This window comes from Dermochelys coriacea, chromosome 27 (assembly GCF_009764565.3).
Source record: "Dermochelys coriacea isolate rDerCor1 chromosome 27, rDerCor1.pri.v4, whole genome shotgun sequence".
NCBI lineage: Eukaryota > Metazoa > Chordata > Testudines > Dermochelyidae > Dermochelys > Dermochelys coriacea.
This window is the reverse complement of record NC_050094.1, coordinates 11,372,744-11,397,636: the sequence shown is the minus strand read 5'-3', so window position 1 is coordinate 11,397,636 and position 24,893 is coordinate 11,372,744. Positions and strand designations below refer to the sequence as shown.

Genomic DNA, 24,893 nt, shown 5'->3' with positions numbered 1-24,893 from the left:
ATCAAAGGGCATTCATTCTCCAAAGGCGCTACTGAGCTGGGCCAGAAATGAACCAGCCCCAGGCCTAACAGAGCAAGGCTCTATGTCGCATTTCTAACCCTCCGAGCCTTCCAGCTACCACACGGGCAGGGACCAGGGGGACCTCTCACCAGGCCTGGATGCGACAAGCAGAATGAGAACTGACAGACCAGTCCTGAGCCTTTATACCAAACCATCCCTTTTTCCCCCCGTCTTCACCTTTCAAACAGGAACCCAACGGGGAAGCTCCTTTTGGCAGAAACAGCGAACGATTGTCCCGGACGGCGGCTTCAGATTTTATCCTTCTTGTGCGATCGTGCCGGAAAGGACAACCTTGCCCACTACTGCCCTCTACTGGTCTATCGGTTCCCACCGCCCACCAGACTCCTGGAGCCACTCCTGTAATTCACTGGTTAGTAATAATACTTTAGCACTTATATTATTAGTCACTATTTATACTGAGGCTACGCCTAGGAGCCTCGGTCATGGTCCACAGCCTCCCTGTGTTAAGACGCTGTTCATAAAAGGATCTAGAGACAAAAACTACTTTATTTAATACTTGCAACCCCCAGGGAGATATTTGCCTCATTTTACAGGTGGGGAAACTGAGGCCCAGAGCGATCTAAAGTCACATGGCTTGGATCAGCTCAGAGGGACAGGGGCTTCCCAGGGGTGCTTGTGCAGAAGCAACAGGTGGAGAAGGAAGCACTTAGACCCAGCTCCTTCTGCAATCTCCGTCTCAGACAGCATCTCCCATCCCTTCCCAGGCAGTCTCTCCAGCCTGTTCCTTTCGCTGCCACAGACTGACACCGGGCAGGCAGCGGGTGCACTGGGGCTGCTGCTTACTGCACTACAGCCAAACCATCTCACTGTGTCCCTCCCACATCTTCTTCTTGGATCCACCTGCACCTGCAAGTTCCTTGAAGCAGGGGCCGTCCTGTCCTTATGCGCATACAGCACCTAGCGCAATGGGGCCCTCGTCCCAGGCTGTCCCTCAGAGGTACTCTTCTAGCCCCCAGCACCAGAGTATGCACAGCTCGCAATTGTTACTGTATTTATCCTCCCAAGACCCCGGAGGGCAGGGCTGTTCCACTCATTGCACAGATGAGAAATTGAGCCCCAGAGTGGCTAAGTGACTTGTCCAAGGCAAGTCTGTGGCAGAGCAGCGAACCGAACCCATGTCTCCCACGTCCCAGGCTGGTGCCCCAACCACTAAGCAAGCCTTCCTCCCACTGAACCATTCTTCAGGGGCCGGTAGGTGCCTCCATGGTACAAACAACAACAGTCATCCAAGGACATCCAGAGAATCCATGCCAGAGCCAGGAATTAAACCCAGGAATCCTAACTTTCAGCCCTGAGCGCAGATCACACCCGTATCCCATGACAGAGGCCTGCGTTTCTCCCCGAGTCCACAGTCAGGAGCTGTGGGTCACAAGGGCTCCGTGTAACGGTACAGTCCCCACAAAGCATTTGCTACACCCCACCGGGGAACCCGTTCATTGGTGCTTCCGCGCGACAGCCCCCAGGGCCTGAGCTGTCGTCAGCTCCAGCTGGGACTCGCCACAGAGTTCACAAAGTGCCTCTCCTCTCCCACCACCGGGTCCCAGAGCACGGCACACTGCGTAGGAGGCCTGCGTGGATATCAGCACGCCACATCCCGACACCCTCCAGCACACGTCCTGTTCCCTGAACATCTGCAGCTGGCCCGGTCATTGCCGGAATATCTCTCACTAACCCTTGGCCCCAGCGCGAAGAGAAGATCATCACACTCAGGGAAAGAGAGAGGAAGTGAGACAGGAGCAGGGAATGGAAGCTATCCCCCTTCAGATCCCAGACCAAGGGACAAGTGATCATGAAGATTCAACAGCGAGAGAGGAGACATGTCTGATGCTATTTAAAAGCTGAGCTCTGGGACCTCCAGTCACTCTGCTTCCGACCTTACCTTTCCCCCCTCCCCACCACTTCCATCCTAGGAGGATTTTGGCGGCTGTTGTCTCCAGCACTAGAGGCACTGATCATATGACTGCAGTTTGGAATCCCAGCTTTCAAGGACAGTTTAAGCAACAATCTCTAAGCACAGCGGCTGTAAAGAGGAGGCAAATAGACACATAGGAGTTACTGAATAGCACAGAGATGGTGGATCAGACTCTTCTATTTGTCCTTTTCCTTCACCCCAAAATAAGGGAAGGATCAATGAAATCGGAAGGCAACAAAGCTGAGACAAGGAAATGTTTTTTTTTAAACACCAGGCACAATTGAACTGTGGGACTCACTGCCACTGGACATTATCGGGGCCAAGAGCTCAGTGGGTTCCAAGAGAGGGATAGGCAATGATATGGAGAATGAGACGATACACATTAGATAGTATAAAAACTGTTGAGAAGAACATCACCGCCAGGGCAAATGCCAACCACTGTCTGGATGTTTGCCTGCAGGGTAGGTTACTTCACCTAGGTCCTGGCACCTTCCTGTGAATCACCCAGACCATGTCCAGGAGAGACAGGATAGTGCCTGGGCAGGTCAGAAGTCACATCTGGTGTGGCAGTTCCTACATTGTAGCAGTTTGCAAGAATCCAGCTGCTAACCTAAGATCATCATCAGAACAGTGTGACTTTCGGGACCCCGGATATCCTGCACACAGCCAGGGCTTGAACGGAACCAGTCCATGTGATTTCAAGACTAATAACTCTTTTCCTAGCTTCAGCCCTGGACCAGAGATGAGAAAGAGAGAGAAATCTTAGCTCCCTGGGAAGATGGAAAGGAGGAGATAAAACCAAACAAGGGAATTAGAAATGGAAAAAGCGAATGACTCTCTGAGCTGGGAGGAAGGATTTCTCTAAATGGAACAGGCCGGCAAAGGATGGAGAGATCTGGGATGGAGAGATTGTTTTTGGCATTCGGGGGGGGGGGGGGGGCCAGAGGGGAGATGGCCAAACACTAATCCCTCCCGAACTGTGAGCTGAGATTAGGGTCAGAAAAATGAGAGCTTAATAGGATTTCCAGGGCAGATAAAGCCCATGCTGAAATAATAACTGAATTTCAGACCTTATATGGGAAAGAGCTTCCCCACCTGGGCGCGTGGCAGCCGAGATAGAGGGAGCGGAGAAGTGGTCCATCCACCGGCTCCCTGCAGGGCCAGTACAAATTCAGACACTCGGCAGGGTTCTTGTGTATAACCCCTGTGCTCCCCCACAGCTCCTGTGTCTCCCCCCGGTAAGGGAATAGTTTGTACTAGGAGGTGGAGGGGAGTGAATGGACCCAGGAGGTCAGTTTCAAGGGCAAACAGTCAGAAATGCCCTGCAGAGAGAGAGACGGGGGTGGGATCCAGAGGACTCTAGAACCCATCTCCCAGGTGGGATCGCTGGATTCCGAAATGCAGCTTCCCGGCAGCTAATGGAGCGCGGCTCTGAGAGTCGAGCACCTGCCCGGCCGGGTTCCAACCTGCGATCATCGCCCTGGGGTGTCAGGCAAGCTGCCGCAGCACTGCCTGGTTGACAGCTGAGGCTTGACACTGAGGAGTCAGCCAGCTCCTCCCACGCTCTGCTCGGGGTCAGGATCAGGGACTCCCCCCACCATCACCTCACACTGAAGGCTTTGGCTTTCCTCTTGCCCCAAGCTCTCTGGGATCAAATCCACCCAAAGGTGACTCCCAAGAACTAATCCATTTAAAACCAGCCCTCAGCCTGATTATGCCCCCATTTCCACCCCCTCAGTTTTAGCCGCCGAGCATCCAGGGCTAGGCAAGTCTATTGTGATTATCCTCATTAGAGCAAGAACCATTCCAGGGAGACCTCAGGGACATGGAAAGGGGAGGGAGGCTGGCAGCACATGGGAAGGGCTGGCGTAGGAGTGCCCAGAGAGGGATGGGAGTGACAGGGTGTTCCCCACTCCGGGCAGGACCACAGCAGTTAGAGACAGAAGCAAAGCCAATGTGGTTGCCAAAGCAGACCAGGGCAACCATGACAGAGGCCTGGTGGGTGCAGACCTTTGTCAATAGAGTTGCAGGAAAACATCTGGAGATAAAGAGCTTTGGGCCATAAACAAGGAGCTGGAACATAAGAAAATGAAATATGCGCGGAGCAGCACCCTCCTCCCTCCCTGCCCCAGCTGCCCCCTGAAGTCTGTCTCGCCAACAGCTCTGCCTCCTTGCGTGATCTGGCATGGGGGCGCATCTTTTGGGTTCATACGCGGACAGTGCTTCGAGCGCCCGGAACACCTAGTAATGAACAGGGCTGTCCCCTGGGCCACCCAGCTGCAATGCCTGCATTTCTAAATAGCCCTGCAGCCACAGAGGAAGCCCAGCGTAATGAATGTGTGCACTGTGGAGCACAGACACAGTTGCCAGAGAAATCTCTCTCTCTCACACACACACGCCTGTCTTGGGAAGCCCGGCCTAGAACCGCCAGCTCCAAAATGAGACGTCTATCATGTGGGCTAGAGGTGAACACCCTTGACTGGTAAGAGCAGTACATCTCTCGTGCTCTCTAGGTCAGCTGCTACAGGGAGCCAACACTCTTAAAAGCAGTACCTCACCGGTCCTCTGCTGCCCATGTAGAGAGAAAAAGTTAACAGTCTGGAGAGGAGAGGTGCCTGATTTTTGGGGCACCCAGAGCGTGGCTGGCACCCAGCCCCATTTGCAGAGAGATTTAGATAAATTCTTAACTAGAGCTGGTCAAAAATTCAGAATTTCTGTCCCGCAGGAAATCCAAGATTTCAAAATTAGGTCAGAAAGTCAAAATCCTGGAATTTGTCACAAAATGAAACAATCCCCTACCGCCCTATTGAAATGTTCCATTTCCCCTTTATCACTTTGCCAAACTATAAAATACAACATCCAAGCAGGAATGTCACAAATTGATTGTTTCCTGCAAAAACGCCAATGACCTTGATAAGTTCCCACAAAACGTTTCACTGTCATCCAATCAGCATTTTCCAAGGAAAACTCTCCCATCACAAGATTTTCAACCCCTTCTAATCTTAACACACCACCCGGATGCACACACATGCACTTCTAGTGTTACCTGGGCGTGAATTTTCCCATGGCGGCCAAATGCAAATTGCTGATTAGCAGGATTGGAAATCTCCAGCCAACCCCTTCTGCTGGAGGCTGCATTTCACAATCAGTTGGTGGCATCTGTCCCATTGGGGGTGCTACGGGCTGCCCCTGCCACCATCCCCACCCAAGAAGGACAATATCACTAGGTCAAATCCACTATAGGCCTCTGTAGCAATAGACCTGTAGATCCCACTGTAACGTGCCTCTCTCTCCACATTGATAGTACAAGGAGCTTAGGGGCCCAATTCAGGGGGCGTGGAGCCCTGTCAAAACATGCATCACGTTTCTGATGGACAAATCACATGATGGGGTGCGACTCTATTAGAGACACCAAATCGGACCAGAGAACAGGGTGATCAGCTCTTTAAACATCTACCAACCACAAGTAGAAGGAAGGGAGAATATGAACCTGGCTATGGGCGAGAGTCATGCAGAGAGAGGCAAGCACTTGGGGCAGCCCGGTTCGGGAGATCAGCACCCAAGTGCGAGAAAGCATTTTAATTCTCTTTAACCAAAAACACAGCAAAAGAGCTTTGCAGCTCAGTGGGGATTTGGGCAACAGTTTGTTTCTTTATTTAAAGCCTCTAGGCCCCCCTGATTACACCTTTTGGGGGCAGACGAGCCACTCCTGGAGTTCCCCCAATTCCTACACTCCAGGCCCAGGGAAAATACAGCTGGCACCCAGCGGGGAGCTACGCTGAAAAGGGGAGGGCAGGGCGACTGGCACAGCGAACGCAGGGACAGAGACAGGACACGCTGCTTAGGAGCGGGCGGCTTCGTTTGCTAATGCCTTGGAGACGTATTTATATGCGTCCAGAAAGCTGGGGCTACAGGGGAAAGAGGCCAGAGAGCCACATGGGAACAATGGGAAGAAGAGAGAGAGGAGCAGCTTTGGGGACACAAGGTGAAATCCCGGCCCCAGTGAAAAGAATGACAGAGTTTCCATCCGACCTCATGAAATCAGGATCTAACCACATAGTTAACTTGGTGCATCTAGACGAGGGGTGAAATCACATCCCCATTGGAAGGCAGGTCTACACTGCAGTCAGAGGTGTCACTGCAGCACATGGAGACATAACTGAGCTAGCCATGATGTCCCTAGGGCGGCTAGAATTAGCAGTGAAGACGTGGCTGCATGGGTTATACAAGCCCACCTGGGACCCAAGGTCCTCATTCATGTGGCTAACCCGCACTTACATTCATACTGCTAAGGGTTCACTGCCATTGGTACCCAGGCAGCGAGATTAAAGTGAGCTTGGATGGGTCTACCCGAGCTGCATTCACACCACTCACTGCAGTGTAGACAGACCCTCCAATGGGGCCATGACTTCCCCTCTTGTCTGGATGAACCGAGTTGATGACATGGGCTTAGACCCCGATTTAGTCAGGTTGGTGCAACCCACTTGCATGGACCCTCTTCATTCAGGTTAGGGCCATCCTCATGAACAACTGAGTCAGGTGCCAGGTCTGTGCGTAGACAAGGCCAGAGGCAAAGGGAAGGAGAGGTGGAGACACAGGAGAAGGGGATCTGGGAGATCTCCCTGGGGACCAGCTGTCCGAAAGCCGAGAGCTTGCAATGCTGACGGGGAAGGCATTCCAAATACGCAGCCCTGGCCCCGCAAACACACCAGCTCTATGTATAGAATGAGGCTTTGCTGCAGCCCCAGCGTGGGGGGTGCTGTCTGGGTCACAGCAGCCCACGTGCCCTAGCCAGTCACCTCCAGTCTGGAGCAGTGCAGGCTGGCCAAATCACCCATTCCCCACTCCCCCGACCCCATTAGTCTTTTAGGGACAGGGCAGGCAGCCTGGTGCCGGTGTCCCACTGAGTCCCCAGCCCTGCCGTGCTGCTTTACTGCCGTTCCCCCCCGCCTGCCCCTGCTAGACACGGAAAGAACGTCACTAAACCAGCAGAGGGAAAGGCAGAACCATCTTTCTAACCAGCATTCAACTCCCGGAGCAAGGCCTTTCAGGGTCTGTCTACACTGCACACTGAGCCCAGGCTCTGACTCATGTTTGAGCCCCAGCCCCATCCACACACAAATGAGGTTGACTCAAGTCAGCGAGCACTCAGGGGCCCGGGTCCCAGGGCCCTGCTAGCGGGGTGGGTCAGAGCCCGAGTCCCGCTGTGACAGGTGCATGCCCTGTCATTTTGCAGTGTGGACGGAAGTCTAGCTACAGACCTGGGTTAGAAGGCCTGCACAGTACAGTATGGATGCGGTAGCACTGCTGTGAGACCCGGGCCCAGCAAGTGTAAGCCCAGGTTTACACTGCAGTGGAAAAACCGAGTCCACAAGCCCTAGTCCCACAGATGGGGGTTTATTATGCAGAGGAGACATACCCCAGAAACTCCTCTATTTCTGGGCACAGGCCCTTCCAGAAACAGTGGGCCCCATTCCTCTCTCACTTTCCATTTGCACCAGTGCAAGATCAGAAATGGGCCCAGAATGCCTCCCCAAAACTCAGGGCTGGCCAAACTCTCTTCAAAACAGAGCCACAGGAACTTCCCCTCACTTCTTTGCACCACCCCAGTGCAGCCACATCCACCTTGGACTAAGGCCCAGCGCCTCAAAGGTATTTAGCCTCCTCATTCCCAGTGAAACAGGCACCTAAATACCTTCAAAGATTTGGGCCTCAGCACCTGTCAGCCCACAAGAGCTAACTAGAGTCAACAATGGGAGGGGAACCCCCCAAGGAAACACACTAAAATTGGTGTGGGTTGCTCAGAAGGTGTGGACCAGGCCAGATCGTTAATACAGGTAACTAGCAATGGAGTGGCTACTTATTAGCCCCAAATGCTCTGCTAATTAGCGTGCCACCAATGTCACCTGACGATTTGCTTGTTTTGCAGGTCAGCTTCCTCATCAGGGGACAGACTCAGCTCACCAGACATGAACACACAATTAACAACTGCAGTCAAATATTGACTCAATCCCTTACAATGCAAACACACTGGCATCCCCATCCCAGCTCGGAGAGCTGAGCAGGAAGCACCGGGTGAAGGCACCGGGCTGGCAACCAAGAAGTCCAGAGTTCTCATCCTTGTGAAGGAAGGGGGATTCAACAAATTCAACGCAATTTGGGTGCTGCTGAAAGATGCTGGGTTGACAGCTCTGAAGATGAAAGCACTTGATCAACAGTGCAGGCAGCCTCTCCAGTGTTATTTGAATTACTCTATGACCGGAGACCAGCATCACATCCCAGCTGGGAACTGCACACTGTAGGAGACAGTCCCTGCCCTGAAGAGCTTACAATCCGAATAGACAAAGGAAAGATGATTATGCTCATTGCTAGGCTAGGGAACTGAGGCACAGAGAGATTAAGTGACTTGCCCAAGGTCCGGCAGGAAGTGAGTGGCAAAGCTGGGAATTGAAGGCAGGTCACTTGTGTTCCAATCCAGTGTCTCAACATCAAGCCCAGGCTGCCTCTCAATGCCCTGCCCAGCAGACCTCAGCCCTGGCCTTGGGGAGTTACTCTTCTAGGTAAGAGGGGAGTTGAGTCTCCATCGGCCATTAAAATTTTTCGCCTCTCATTGAGACCCCTACCGGATTAGGGACAGGAGATGTGGGTGCCTATCTACTGCAACCTGGGCCGAGTCCATTTTTTCCCAGGGGATTTTTCCCTTGTACAGAGAGAAACCCAAGCCCAGACTGCAACATTAGACCAGGACAACCCGAAGCTGAAACTGACCAGGCCAGATCGGGGGCAAGCAGTGTGTGAAACTGACCCAGTCCCCATTAAGTCAAAGGCAAAAGGCAAACAAACAGCCAAAAGCAGCAGCAAACTGGATTTCTGACATTCTTTCAGCTCCGGTTGGGGAAGAAAGTTGCTTTGTTCTTTTCAAAGACAAAAAACTTTTATCTTGACAGCGTCTCATTTAATGCTCCTCTGTCTGCCGGCGCTGGATTCCCACTTGGCTCTGTTCCTTGCTCATCTGCATCATGACCAAACTAATCTCTCTCCTGGCAGCCTCAACACTTCGAATGTCAACTTCGGCTCAGCTGTGCTTTCGTTCCTTTCATGTTTAAAAGCAACAGCTCACTAGAGTCTCGCTCTGACTGTTTGTCCAGAGAGCAGGGCTCGCTGGCAGAGCGTCAAGAGAAATTGGGAATCTGGGCTGAGAGTGTCGTCCCATTTCCTGACCTTTCCTGGAAATGCCATTGCTCCATCACAGAGCAGTCTCAGTGACTGTGAAACCATCTCCAATCCAGGGACAGCAGGCTGCATCTCGCCAGCCCTGGGGCCCAAAATCCCTGCTCACAGAACCAACCCAGATTCTGCCACGTACGGAGAGAATATGGCCCTGTCTAAACTGGGGGAGGAGAGTTGTATCACTGTGACTATAGCAATACAGCTCCACTGCCCTGGTCTACCCTTAAAATTTAGATTGATGAGATACATTGCTCAGGGGGTGTGAAAAATTCACACCCCTGAACACCATCGTTAAGTTGACCTAACCCCTGATGGGACAATTCTTCCAAAACTCCTTCCATTGATGTAGAAAGCATCTACGGTACAGCACCATGAAAGCCACAGTCCCACTCCAGCACCCATAGGGTAGGCCTGCCCTAAGACAGGCAAGAGCAGGACTTCCCCTGTAAGTTACCGGGACATGCGTACAGGCCGCATTTTGCATGGGCGCAGTGAGCCTGTTCTGTGGCTTTGCACTTACGTCACCGTATCGATGTGACATGTTGCTAGACAAGCCCAAAGTCATGCAGCCCGGATGGGTGCAGTCCTTGCCCCCAGCTATTGCATCACGCTCCCCAATCCAGAGCCTATTGGGGTGCACAAAAGCTGAACTCTCTGGATTGCCAGAGGCCTCTATGGCTTCTTTTTTTTTTTTTTTTTTAAATGAAAAACACACTAAGTTCCAAAATCTATGTGCAGATCAATAACCCACGACCTCCACACGCCTTCCCTGAAATGGGGTAGAACTATCCAGCATGACAGGCGAGGAAACAGGCTCATGCTAACAGAAGCAAGGTGCTCCTAGCCCCAGGGCACGGCCCTTAACCCCTGCCCTCGCTGAGAAACAGTCCTGGCTTCACACTGGACAACTCTCTCAGCTTGCCCTTGTGCATCCAAGGAGCCGACTGCAAGGAGGAGGGGAAAGTACCCACACGTGACGCCTGAGTGTTGCATCCCACCGCTGTTCTCCTCCCAGTGACCCTGGGGGCTGGTAGGTTCCCCCATGGCCCCACCTCAGAAGCTGAGGTTTCCGACCTGGCCACCCTGCCTCGTAACAGAAGAGCAAGGAAGCAGAGTGTTTTCCCTCTGCACCCCCAGAGCAAGGAAAAGCAGCGATGGCTATTTTAAACGGCCGTCTTCCTGCTAATTAATGAGGCCTGGGGCCGACATGGGGCTGCTGGCTCATTGTTCAGTGCTAATAATGGACTCGCACATGCCACTCACGCATTCCGCAGTGCTGAGCTCTCTGACCCATGAATACAATGTGTTAATTTACAGCGCAGCCTGCCTGCTGTTCCCTATCAGGCTCTGCAGATGGGGATGGGGAGGGCGGGGGGGGGGGACGGCTCAGGGACGAGAACGGGGCCTTGCTGAGTAGAAGCTGCAGCTGGAGCAATGCCACCTCTGCAGCAGCAAACGCACGAGCCGGACTGCGCCGAAACACACTCCTGGGCCATGTAGATTCTTTCTCCCGTGTCTCTCCACCCGCAGCCAGAGACAACGCTCCCGTGCAAAGCAATGCCAACCTCGCAACACCCCTCGGCCACGTGGCCCGTACAAAACCAGCCAGTTCCCGAGGAGGGCCATTAGGGATATTCCAGTAGCATCTAGAGGCCTCCACTGAGATCATGGCCCAGTTGTGCTAGGCACTGTACAGACACATCTGCGCTAGACGTGACAGTGTGATTGTAGCAGATAGCCAAAGCCGTGCTAGCTTTAATCCAGCTGGCACAGCTCATAACAGCAACAAAGATGTGACCATGTGGGCTTCAGCCTGGGTCTAGTATACGGGGAGGTCTGCCTGGACCTCTTCCCCTGCAGTGTAGCTATCCCCTGAGCGAATGAGAGGCCCTGCCCCTAAGAATTTACAATCTAAACAGAGCAGACAAAAGGATTATGATCCCCGTGGTAGAGGTGAGAGCCAGAGGCAGGGAGAGATTAAGTGACTTGCCCAAGGTCACCCTGGGAGGGGTTGGGGTTCTGTGGCAGAGCTGGGATTTGAACCTGCATTTCCGAAGTCCCAGGCCAACCTTCCATGCTGAGCTGAGAGGCAGAAAGCAATAGCTGGCACTTACTTGAGCTAGCTCTGTATTTGTTATTTAAACACGCAAAGTGCTGTCACATGCTCTGAGTAAACAGCCGTAGAACAGACCAAAAGAATCTCTCGCTCCTTCCTGTCTCCCAGGGAGAACCATCTTAGGTGTCCCTTATAGCAACATCTTTCAGGCACAGATGCGACTGCATCTTGGCTGGGTCCCTTTAACTGGCAGCTCTATTACATGCGTGGGTGCAGAGGCCCTGAATGTTCTCCCCAGGCCTGACCCAACGCCCACTGGAGTCAGTGACAGTCCTTTCTCTGTTCCCAAGGGGCTTCAGGATCAGGCTCACAGAGCAGCAGCTCTGCTCAGCGGGGAACACAGGTGGCTGCAGATTGAACAAGCATCTTCCTTCCCCAGCCCTTACAGCGTTACAAGGAGGCCAGAGAACCAATAATTGCAACCTAGTCTACACAAAACGTCTGAAACCTACGGCCCCAACAGCAGCAATGCCTAAAAGGCTCCTGCTGCATGCCCCCCTGGGCTGTGACCTTGTCAGACCTTCAGGCTAAGCGAGTCAGGCCTGCAAGGAGAGTCTCCGAGGAATCACTAGGGTGCTGCAGGAAGTGATGCTGGTGATACAGCAGGTGGCGCTCTTCCCTCCAAGTTAGCAGTGACCTGATGCCAGGCACGACTGTAGTCCTGATCACTTATGGTGAGAGAGGTCTCACAGGGCCTCTGGCCAAAGCTTCCCTCCCTGGCTTGTGTGCTATCTGCAGAACACCACCCCAGAAGTAGCCGCATTTCAGCAGAGGCAGCTGCTGAAGTGCATTGGGGTCAGCAGTACAAAAGGCGCTGGAAGAGCATGTTACTACGCATAAAAGTAGATTGTTTGTTTCAAAAACGATCCTTAAAGGCGCCTGATTCTCAGGGGTCTCGAGTCAGGCACTCGGAATCACCAACCACTTTTGACAAGGTAGGTCTGTGTTCCCCTGATGGCCACATGGCCGTCTTTCTGTCTCTTTCATTCAGAACAGGTCCTCCCACTTCCTCCCTGTCCTTTCTCCATTCAAATCTAAGAGATCGGAAAGCCCTGAGCTACATGGGACCCAAGAGGGAGTTTCTCTCTCAGCAGGAGAGGAAGCTGGACGGAGCCTTCGAGAAATGGAGGAAGAAGGCCTGCTGGCTTGGCTGTACTCTTCCTCAGACGACCACTCCTCTGCTGAGCTGTCCTAAAAACAGCATCATCACCCGCAGGCCCTAGACAAGTACCAGGATTCCGTTTCCTGTTTTTCCCGTGGAAACCCTCAAATAGAAGCTGGCCTCATTTTTGGTGGGGGTTGTTTTTTGGTGGGAGATTATTGTTGTTGGGTTTTTTTGGCTGAAGCAGGGCTAACAATGAGCCATTTCCTCTGACAGCTTGGAAAGGCACCTCGGGCTGGGCTCGGCTCCTCCCCAGCACTGCTGGAGGGAAATCCGACCCAGCAAGGCCAGGGAAGGCTGATCTCCGCTCCCTGCCCCTCTCAAGGACACAAGGGGGGCAGCACGCTCTCCAGCCTGCTGCTGGAGAACCTAGCACCAGTCCCTATACACTGGAAGGGTCCCTTGGACTCCACCCGGGGCTACTCAGATGAGTAAAGGTTCCGGGATCAGGTTCAAGGCTTGGCTGGGCAGCGAATAATGGGCTGCGAACAGCTGGCGCCCAGGATTCTAGGCCATGCGATAACAGGGCTGGAGTTTCACAATGAAACTCTATGTAGCTGAATGAAGGTTACAGCTGCAGCCCAGTGCCTATCCCACAGTTTGCCGGGAGATTAATGGCTCTTTCACACCATTGGGCTGTCGCTCTCCATCGCCCCACTCAAACTTGGCCTCCAGAGCAGGATGTCCCTGGAGGATTGTGGGATCGCAAACTGCCGCACTCCCGTAGCTTATGCTGATGCAATGGGAAATTCCAGGCCCCATCCTGGTCTCCTCTGGCAGCTCGGAAGCTCCTCTCTCCTTTGAGCTACGGCCCGGGGCCAGAGGGAGGGCAGCTCTGTGGCACTAGGCAGAGCCACTCCTGGGCAAATGGTGCCCACCACATGTTTTCCATAGATTACTAGCAGCTAACATTTTTCTTCAGCCCACACACATTTATAATCAAAAGCTTGAAAACCTTGTTGGAGGGAGGGAGGGAGAGAGAGAGAGTTTCTCTCTCTCTCTCTTTTCCGTATGACTCTGGAGTTTAAAAATAATCTTGGCGCTCCGAGCGGCTAAATTCCCTAGCTGGTATAAAGCAGCATTGGACCAGTGAAATCAATGGAGCTATGCCTGCGTACCCCAGGTAGGAATCTTGCCCTGACACCGCGGCTGCGGGGAATCCTTACCCGCCCAGCATCACTGCAAGACAATGCACTCAGCTACGTAGCCACAATAGGGCAATTGTCACAACAAGGCTGCTGGTCCCTTTCCCACCCCCACCCAGAGACCTCCCCATACACAATCCCATGAAGAGCACCACTGTGACACCTTCCCCCCACTTGCTGCCACCACCCCCACAAGCTGCTCACGTGACCATGCTTCTTGTGACTCTCAGACCCAAGAAACGCCCCAGGTCAAAGCACAACGCCACGTGTGCTGTTAGACCTAGCCGACCCAACATCCGCCTGGGTGTGTTTTCAAGCTACCAAGCCAAAGGTCACCCAACCACGGCAGGTGCCGCTGTGTGAGTTCACCGCAAGTAGCATTGATTTGATTCTCATTTTTAAATATCTTAATTAAGGGGATGGGGCTAGTCTACCCTGGGCAGGTATACTGGGTTCCCTTGGAGAACCAGGCTGTTAGTATCTGCTGCATACACCTGTGTGCAGATTCCTTGGAGGGGACAACTTTGAACCTGCCCAGGGCAGACTAGGGAAGAGCGCTACTACACTGAACCCATTCTCTGGAGACAGAATATCCTTACAGCGGACAGGACAGACGTGAAACCCCCCAGAGGTCATCAAGCCCGTCCCCTTGGAGCCAGAGTGCTGTGCCTGTGCTCACCAGCACTGCCGCCGGAGCTTCATCATGTCTAATTTCAAATGACTCAAGTCATGGGGTTTCCATCACTTCCCTTGGGAGATTACTTCACAGCCTCGCTGTCAGGAAGCTTTTCCTAACTCCCAGCTCAAATTTTCCTTTTGCTCAGTATCAGCCCCCTGCTGCTTGGATGGATCGCAGTGAACAAACACCTCTAATGCCATTAGCACAGCCCAATTCAGTGTGGGGAGATCAGTCCCTGGATGCGATAGGCAGTGTCAAGGCCCAGAACAGTGAGACACATATAATACACTGGGGCGCGTGTGTTACAAGTGTCCGATACACGGGAGACAGATTGGTCACAGCCCCAGCTACAGTCTTGGCTGTTTAGCTCAAGCTGTAGCAACTTCTGCTTCCAGCTCTGAGGGTCCCCGCAGTTCAGTTCTTGGTGTGGTGGCCAAGATGGCAGACATCATCCACACACCAATATGAACACTGCTGGCTTTTCTAACTAGGACCCACTCCCCACCTTACTGATGAGGCTCTGTATTGAGCCCTGGCACACGTCTCCCATTGAAGGTATGTCTACACTGCAATTAGACACCTGCGGCTGGCCCATACCAGCTGACTCGGGGTCACGGGGCTCGGACTAAGGGGTCCTAGAGACCAGGGTCCAGCCCGAGCCCAAATGTCTACACTGCAATTCAACAGCCGAGTCAGCTGGCCTGGGCCAGCCGCGCGGGTGTCTAACTGCAGAGTAGACATACCCCGAGAGTGCTGCTCCAACCTGCAACAGAGCTTAGCTGGTTCCAACCACAAGCTCCATTGCATGCAAGAGCATGCAAATCCAATGAGAAGCACCAGCTGATACAGAAAAAGCCTTAGGCAGTGTCTTCCATCAGTGACCAGCCCTCAGTGCAAACCACTAGTGTAGACAGGAAAAGCCAAGCCATGATCTGCACCCAGATAAGCTGCACCTTTGCCTGTCTACATTTTGCATTGTCACAACTATGTTAGTGCCCAGCCGCTGATGGCTGTTACTAGGGCACATCTCCTGAGTGCAGACAAGGCCTTCGCATATTTAAATGGGGCAGGTGCCCAAAAAAGGTTGGGAACCACTGGACCAAACTTCATGTTGCACAAAAAATCCCTGTCAAAGACATGTTGCCCAGGCAGTGAGAAAGAGAGACAGAGACTTCTTCTTTCAAAGGCAACTGGAATCAAAGGGCTCACTCACAGACGCAGATCAATTACACTGTTCCACACAGGCTGCGATCTTCCCCAGCAGACCCCCATTCAGAGAATTTACTTCCTTTGATATTCCCCCGCCTTCTTCCTCCAAACAGTTCACTAGAGTGAAACATCACTAACCCCTCTCCGGTCTAGGCTCCAAGGAACAGAACCATATGCCATTGCTGCATATCATCAAGGTCCTCAGAGGTGGGTTTCTTTCTGTGCTGCTGCAGAGCAAAACTGGAGACGTTTCTATAAAAATTCTGCAAGTAACTAGTCTGTATAATGGACTGAATCCTTTCTGATGTCTGTCGCAAAAGAAAGAGAGTAATCAAGGGAAGTAATCAAGGTTTCTGAAAGAACACAGTCAGGTTAAAAAGATGGCCAATATTTTCACACTGGTGAACTTAGCCTAAGACACCTAAACACATCCTTGGACATGTAAGCAAGTGGCCTGATTTTCAGAGGTCATTCAGCTCTCACCAGTCACAATGACTTCAGGCCCCTATTTAGGTACTGTAAAGATAGAGTGAGGTGCCCAATTTTAAGCACACAGGTTTGAAAACCTTGGCTCATATATATTTCTCTTTAAATTGGATCCCTGCCTCTGTTACAAGTGACCTCTTAGTTTAGTAATAGGACAACATCACTGAAAATCAAATCAATTTTTTCAAAATGAGTTTAAAAATCAATTTCACATAGGATATTTGCTCCCATGTCCCCTTGTTGGCGTTTGTGCTTTTACGATCACATTCCTACGTTTCTTTTTAAAATTTCTCTCCCATCACTGTGTGAAAGCCCCATATAGATAGGACAACAGCTAGCTGGCTACAGAGGGGCAAAATTGAAACCGACTCTAAGCCAGTGGTTCTCAAACTTTTGTACTGGTGACCCCTTTCACATAGTAAGCCTCTGAGTGCAACTCCCCCCTTATAAATTAAAAACATTTTTAATATATTTAACACCATTATAAATGCTGGAGGCAAAGCGGGGTTTGGGGTGGAGGCTGACAGCTTGCAACCCCCCATGAAATAACCTCGTGATCCCCTGAGGGGTTCCAACCCCCAGTTTGAGAACCCCTGCTCTAAGCAGGGTTCGGGGGGTAACAAGAAATATTTTCTTATCTAATCTCTTTCAGGTACAGTCTCAGACTCCAATCCCGTAAGCTGCTCCATTCAGGCAGCCCCACGAACCCCCACAGAGCCCCACAGATTGTAAGGAGGCTCCATACAGGCACAGGAACGGAGCAGTGTGCACATCAGTCCCTTAGGTATTATTTGTAACAATAGCAGGTAAAACATTTTAAGCAGCATGATCACTGACAGTGAAAGGATGCTTCAAGTCAAATTCCTTTCTCTCCCTACATGCTGTTTGTTTACAATTTTTTTGTATTTCACTCAGCCTGAAAAAAGAGGGGAAAATATGACTGGTCAATTTCACGGTTGTTTCTAATAAATTTCACTTTCCCATTCTCAGGCACTAGCCCAGTGCATTTGCAGGCGCGCACACACACACACACACCCTATAGCACTTACTGCTGGAGGCAGCACATGCGTAGGGATGATGGGGAGGTGCCCATGCCCTAGACTGGCAGGCCACACCCAGTAAAGCGTGTCAAACAGGCTTGGCTACCAGACTAGAAATCACAGGGATGGAACCCTGTTCAGCTGCCATGTGAGTGCACTGGGAGAGTGAAGGGACGAAGAAGAGACACTCTCTGCCCTCTCTTTGTTCTTTCCACTCCTCCCATCCCAGTACCCTCATGCAAGACAAAGCGTAGGATTGTGCCCTTACCCCAGAAGGATGAATTGGTATCAACAGAGGAAGGTTTAGCAGAGGCCAACAGAACCTCATGTGACTAGTTCTTGTTGTTCCTAGTTCAAGGCTAATGAACCGTAGTAAATATTCACGCAGAGCAACACTACTACTCACAGGTTAACCTCATTCAGCCGGATGCTGTGGGGCACAATTGAGGTTGATAATCTATTCTAAGCAGAGAAATTTCACCAGACCTTACACATCTATAAAATTAAACACACACACAGACCACACATCTATTGTCTTTTGCCAAGGCCTGTTCTTAGTCTCCTGGTAAATAATCGTTTGTTTTTCATGCATTCGACACTGCAGCCCAGAAGGTGGCCTATATTCGTTTTCAGCTGGCTCCAGATGGTGAGGGAGAGAGCATGGCCTAGAGGACAGCACACTGGATTGGGACTCAGGAGACATGGGGTATAGTCCCAGCTCTGCCATTGGCCTGCTGGGTGATCTTGGGCAAGTCACGTCACTTCCCCATGCCTCAGTTTCCCTATCGGAAAAATGAGGGCGGTGATACGAACCTCCCTTTGTGAAGTGGTTTGAGGCCTACTGATGAAAAGCCAAGTATTATTATTCTTGCCTCCATTTTGGGGACACTAAAAATCACCCAAAATCTTTTGTAAAAGAAAGCGTACGGCATGTATGCGGGCCGCTGGGGAGAAGCCCGGCCCAGGTTCCAACTTAGAAACAGAGCACAGAAGATAGTCTTCAAAATCACAGCGCTGCCCCAAACTTCCAAACCATCAGCCAGTTGCAATCGGTAGCGGGTGGATTCAAACACCAAGCAACGCACAAACGCCAGAATTCAAACTCAAAATGGGGACCCAAGTGCCAGGACCCAACGCACAATAAGCTCTCTAGGTTAAACATTAAAATAGTAAACGGCAGAGTTTTCTCAGCAAGGCACAAGTGCCAAGCAGGACTGAGCCTGCAAAAAGCATCTTGGCTACGGATTTTAAGTCACATCAGCCAGCACCCGTGAGCTCCTAGTGCGGGGTTTCAAACCCAAAGTCCCAGATTGCGACAGCAGGATCACGCAAAAGCCCTGCCGATATTTCAAGTTCATAGTAAAAACACGTGGTAAGAAACTCCACATCTGCAGAGCAGCTACTGTAAATGGGGGGAAAGAGGAGGCGGGTACACAAGAATCAGTAAGCTGCCTCTCACTGCTTTAGCTTTTGTGGGCACTTTTAGGGCACTGCTGTGAAGAAGTTTGCAATGGCAGCAATGAGAAATACCACAGCACTTTCCGCCTGAGGATTTCCAAGCACTTTTGAAAAGGCATGCCAGTATCAGTATCCCCTTCTTATAGGTGGAGAAACTGAGGCAGCAAGAGGTTAAGTGACTGAAGCCAGCTTGTCAGTAGCAGAGCCAGGAACAGACCCAAGGCCTCCTAATGCCCAGTTCCCTGTGCTCTGACCACTAGACAACACTGCCTCCCTTGGAGAGGGAGAGGGCCCTTTTAAACCACAGACAAACAGCACTGAAAAAGGAAAGAGTAGAATAAAGGCAAAGGCTGGGATTTTGGCTCCTAAATCCCTTAGGCTCTTTGGAAAATCTCCACCCTAATACACACTGATAAAGAGGAAACTTCCAAGCGATTAAACACAAGCCATGGTTAATACAGCACTTTTCATTTCCAAAGCATTGCGCACACGTTACTGAATCCTGAGAGGCCGGTTATATTAGACCCATTCTGTGGACAGAGAAGGCGAGTTTAACAACTCACAACACAGAAGCACAGACCGAATTCAGCCCTGGGGTGAGGAGGCGCAGCCTCTACTGAAACCTACAGGAGCTGTGCCAGCTTCACACCAAGAGCCAGTCTGGCTTCCTGCCTCAAAGCCACTCCAGGCACCAAACTCCGTCCACAAACACAAGAAACTGGACAAATGCAGCAAGAGGCCCAGATGTTTTTCTGCAAACAACCCTTCCAAATATCCCAGTCTACGGCAAAAGCAGGATTCCCCCAAACTGTCTCTCTCTCCCACCCCACACACTCCCTTTCCTGTCTCTCTACCCACACCCACACCTTTAGCTTCCTCGAACATAATACCCAGCAGAAACAATTTGAGCCATGTGCATCTTTGAGAAAACACCTTTGCTGTGTCACAGCAGGAGCACGGGGCGAAGGCATCACTCATAATGGGGCTCGATCCTGCATTCTCTGCTTCCGCTGTAGTCAAGGGGAATTAACACGCAGCAGGTTGCCAGATCTGTTCCCGAGTGGCCAAAGGGCAGGTGAGGTGGTCAAAAGGGGTGAGGTACCCATGGTTTACCACAGGAATAATGTTGCCACTTTCTATGTTGTATTTTTCCCCCCAAAAAAATGGCTAGAGCCCCAGATGGTATAAACTGGAGCAGTTCCACTGAGCACTATCTGATCACGGCTGAGTTTCGACGACTTTGAGTCACAATGGGCAACATAGACTTTCAAGTCAACATAGCTGCCCAGGTTGACATCAGCTGGGGATCTAGTCCTGTAGCTCAAAGTGGCGGGGGGGGGGGGAGGACCTGCTTAAAGCAGTGTCAGCTCACAGACCTCCAAAATTAAAAGCAAAACCAAAAACCGATCCAGCCGAAGGGGACTGCCTCGAGGCCGGTTCTCCAGAATTTCTTGTCTGACTCAATGCTTTTCCGTAGAGACTGTCAAAAATTGCCTATGCCGACTATATTTCAAGTCATCGCGGCGGGGTATTGGGAAAAGTTTTCAATTAGCAATAATCGCGCCTCGGATTAACCTCATTGGCTACGATACTGCTTGGCACACAGACCTCTCTCAGGCTGATAAGGAGCACAGAGCAGCCTGGAGTCCGTGGGGGAGACAAAGGTAATGGAAGTTTCAGAGGAAACAAGACGCATGGGCATTAATGGTGCTTGTGCTGGGGGAAAAACGCTCGGGTCAAGAACGTTTGATCGAAATACCCGGGGGGGCCTGCGAGGAGGGATGGACCAAGACGGTGGGCGAGCTCCTGCCTGGACCTGGTTAAGCCAACTCACAAACACCAGGCTGCCGGACGCCCCCCGCCATGGGCAACCTCTCCATTCAACTCTCTGCTAGCAGCCACCCAGCACAGCGGCAATGCAGCCTCTGCGGGGCCAGCCTTCCCCCCGCCTCCCTGTGGAAGTACCAGCAGACGCAGGACCGGCCTCCCCCAAGAGCCTGGCTTCTGAGACGCCAGCCGCCCGGCCCTCAGACTCTGCGCTACCAAGCTCCCCGCCACCGCCAGCGCCCCCCCCCCGCCCCAGGGTACCAACCTCCCCACAGAGCCAGCTGCAAAGTATCCACTTCTAAGGCACCAGCCTCCCCGGGCAGTCACTTGCCTCAATACCAGCCCCTCCGTCACCGGCACCCCCCCCGATGGGCCCCTCCTGCTCCCCAAGCCGGCACCAAATGTAGTGCCAGCCCCCCCCCCAGTGCCAGCTGCCCATCCCATGCCTGCCCCAGGCCCCACAGCCCCCCCAACCTAAGCCCCCTTAGGTCCAGTCCCTAATTCTCCCCAGCCCCCGCAATGTCCCCCCGCTTCAGCCTCCCCATTGCCCCCCCCCAAGGTCCCCCGGTCCCAGGCTCCCCCCCATCCCAGCCTCCTAACCTCCCCCCAGTTACCCCCAGCCCCCCAATGTCTGCCCAGTACCAGGCACCCCCAGCCCCCACCCCCCAAAATCTCCCCGGGCCCCCAATGTCCCCCCCACAACCCTGCTCCCCAGCCTCCCAAGATCCCCCTGTTCCAGCTTCCTAACATCCCCCCCAGTTACCCCCAGGCCCCCAACATCTCCCCAGGCCCCCAACTTTCCCACAGTCCCACGCCCCCCAATCCCACCCCCCCAGTCCCAGCCCCCCTCACCGCCCCAGCCCCCCAACGTCCCCCCAATCCCACCCCCCAGTCCCAGGCCCCCAACGTGCCCCCATCCCACCCCCCAGCCCCCGGCCGCGCTCACCTCGGGGCTGCGGGGCGGCGGGATCCCGACCAGGCAGAAGGCGACTCCATTCATCGGGGAGCCGGCGGCGCTGGGCACCGAGCGGGGCGGCCGGGCGCGCGGGGACGGGCTGGGCGGGCTCCGGCTCCGCCTCCTCCGGCCTCCGGCGCGCCACAGACTCCCCGGGCGGGGCGGGGACCGCGGCCGGCCGAGCCCGGCGGGCCGCGGGGCGGGGCTGGCACGGCCAGGGACTGACAGACACGGACAGACCCCAGGACAGGGACTGACAGACACAGGGACAGACACCAGGACAGGGACTGACGGACACAGGGACAGACACCAGGACAGGGACAGGGACAGGGACTGACAGACACGGACAGACCCCAGGACAGGGACAGGGACAGAGCCCGGGACAGGGACTGACAGACACAGGGACAGAGGGACAGACCCCAGGACAGGCACTGACGGACGCAGGGACAGGGACAGACCCCGGGACAGGGACTGACAGACACGGACAGACACCAGGACAGGGACAGGGACAGACCCCAGGACAGGGACAGACGGACACGGGGACAGAGGGACAGACCCCGGGACAGGCACTGACGGACACAGGGACTGAGGGACAGACCCCGGGACAGGCACTGACAGACACCAGGACAGGGACAGACCCCGGGACAGGCACTGACAGACACCAGGACAGGGACAGACCCCGGGACAGGCACTGACGGACACAGGGACTGAGGGACGGGGCAGACCCCAGGAGAGGCACTGATGGACGCAGGGACAGAGACAGACCCCAGGACAGGCACTGACGGACACAGGGAAGGGGGGACAGGGACAGACCCCGGGACAGGCACTGACGGACACAGGGACAGGCACTGACCCCAGGACAGGCACTGACGGACACGGGGACAGAGACAGAGCCCGGGACAGGCACTGACGGACACGGGGCAGACCACGGGACAGGCACTGATGGACACAGGGACAGACTCCAGGACAGAGGGATAGAGACAGGCATGGACAAACAGACAAGAATACCCCAGGACACACAGACACCAGGTTAGAGTTAGGGACTGGCATGGACAGACAGACAAACAGGCATGAATGGATAGAGACAGGGACAGGAACTGGCTTGGCCAGACACAGGGTCAGAGTCATACCAGGACAGACAAACACCAGGGCTGATGGACCGGGACTGGCATGGACAGAGAGACACCAGGAGGGGCCTTGGGGTAGGGAGAGCAGGACATGGACACAGGGACTGGCAGGCAGACAGACGGGGACGGGTAGAGAAGGGACTGGCACAGGGCAGGGAAGGTACAAGCACAGACACTGAGATGGGCAGAGCAGGGACTGGCACAGACATAGAAAACAGGAGGTGGCATGGTGAGACCCACACACAGAGAACCGCAGAGCTGGGATAGACAGAGGGACTGGCAGAGACAGACACTCTTAGGGGGTCCCAGCTTCATCTCCCCAAAGAGAACCTTACACAAGCAGCAAAGAAAGGGTGGACAGTGGAGGCACCATTAACCCTTTCTGCACCTCCCTGTCACCTGTATCTTTGCCCATGGTATACAAAACAACCCTGCAGGTGCTGAAAGAAAAGCCAAGGACAAGGTGCGCGTGAAGATACTGGGCATCACAAAAGCTTCTGCTCTCAGCCCAGATGCCCAGTAGCCTCTGCTCTGCCACTTCCCTCACCCTGCCCTGTAAATGCCTATTTGCATTTCAGCAACAAAATAATCATTAATCACTTTTTAAGCATTGCACAGAAACAGAAGAACATAAGAACGGCCACACTGGGTCAGACCATAGGTCCATCTAGCCCAGTGTCCTATCTTCCGACACTGGCCAATGCCAGGTACCCCAGAGGGAATGACCAGAACAGGGAATCATCAAGTGATCCATCTCCTGTCACCCATTCCCAGCTTCTGGCAAACAGAAGCTGGGGACAAACTTAACTCTATCACACATACATGATTTCCAAGGAGAGTGAAAACCTCTCCCTTAGGGTGGTGCACCACAGGAAGGATGGTCCAGTGGTTACACCACTTGCCTAGGATTTGGGAACCTTGGATTTAATTCCCTACTCTGCCACAGATTTCACATGTGACCTTTGGCAAGTCACTTAATCCCTCTGTCTCTCGGTTCCCTATGTATCAGCGGGAGTGTTGTAAGCAAGACACGAGAAGTAATTCTTCCGCTCTATTCCGCGCTGATTAGGCCTCAACTGGAGTATTATGTCCAGTTCTGGGCACCACATTTCAGGAAGGATATGGACAAATTGAAGAGAGTCCAGAGAAGTGCAACAAAAATTATTAAAGGTCTAGAAAACCTGACCCACGAGGGAAGATTGAAAAAATTGGGTTGTTTAGTCTGCAAAAGAGAAGACTGAGAGGGGACATGGTAACAGTTTTCAAGTATGTAAAAGGTTGTTACAAGGAGGAGGGAGAAAAATTGTTCTTAACCATCGAGGATAGGACAAGAAGCAATGGGCTTAAATTACAGCAAGGGAGGTTTAGGTTGGACATTAGGAAAAACTTCCTACCTGTCAGAGTGGTGAAGCACTGGAATAAATTGCCTAGGGAGGTTGTGGAATCTCCATTATTGGAAATTTTTAAAAGCAGGTTAGACAAACACCTGTCAGGGATGGTCTAGACAATACTTAGTCCTGCCATGAGCGCAGGGGACTGAACTAGATGACCTCTCGAGGTCCCATCCAGTCCTATAATTTGATGCATTAAATGGGGATCATACATCCCACAGGTATCATGAGGGGTTATAGAGGCCATAAAGTGACACAGAGCAGTTAAAGCAAACTCATGTAGGTGGCATTCTAAAAATCTAGCCCTCATTGTGGGTGCTTACCAGCAGCAGATTTTATTATTGTTTTATTTCATTTATCAGGCCTCCTTGCCAAATCCCAGTGCCGCTAGGCAGTGCTCGAAACAACCCACCTCCCTCCTCACCAACACTGACCCCAGCACGGAAGTGGAGATCAACACCGGAACAAAAAGGGGGAAATGCCCTGGAAAGTGGTGCTCATACCTAACAGACTAGACAGCTCGGTATTTTCATCCAGGATTTCTAATTGTCCTAGACTGCATTGCCCTAGGTACATTGGTTGGGGATTATTTTACTCCCAGTTTGCACTGGTGTAAAGTCTGTGCAAGGTGTGAGGCAATGGGAAATGGGTGCTATGTGCACGCGTGCTGGAACTAGGGGGGCTGCCGCACCCCCTGGCTTGAAGTGGTTTCCATTGTACAGGATTTACAGTTTGGTTCAATGGCTATCAGCACCCCCACTGTACAAATTGTTCCAGCACCCTTGAGTATGTACCAGCCCTGCCCTCCACAAGACAGTTGCTCCATTTAGCAGGGTTTGAATCAAGCTATTCATTCCCCCAATTTCTCCTTCACCTGACATCAGTGTGTCGCAGAATCCCCCAGGGCCCACACCAGTGTAACTCCAAGTCACTGAAATGCCGCGATTCTGGTTCACGCTGGAGAATCCGGAACAGAACCCAGGAGTCCTGACTGCCATGTCCCAGCTATAAACTGGAGCATCAGGGCCCCAGCTCCCATTATGCAGGTTGAGCCCACCAAGATGTCATCTTCCTT

At 52.8% G+C, this 24,893-nt stretch overlaps 1 protein-coding gene and 1 non-coding gene across 3 annotated transcripts in view; both read right to left on the bottom strand.

The window, feature by feature from the left end:
* The window catches only part of ARHGAP23 (Rho GTPase activating protein 23), a 128,345-nt gene that overhangs the window by 84,032 nt on the left and 19,420 nt on the right, over positions 1-24,893 (bottom strand). The window contains exon 1 of one of the 2 annotated variants that reach the window (XM_038385597.2): positions 21,292-21,420. The exons of the other annotated variant lie outside the window; for it this stretch is intronic. Within the exon in view, the coding sequence (XP_038241525.1) occupies positions 21,292-21,345 (54 nt within the window). The 5' untranslated portion in view covers positions 21,346-21,420. Of the gene's footprint in view, positions 1-21,291; positions 21,421-24,893 lie in introns of those variants that run through there. 2 annotated transcript variants of the gene reach the window in all.
* LOC119849199 lies at positions 19,987-20,126 on the bottom strand. The gene has a single exon (XR_005290432.1). It is a non-coding gene; the product is annotated as a U4 spliceosomal RNA (small nuclear RNA).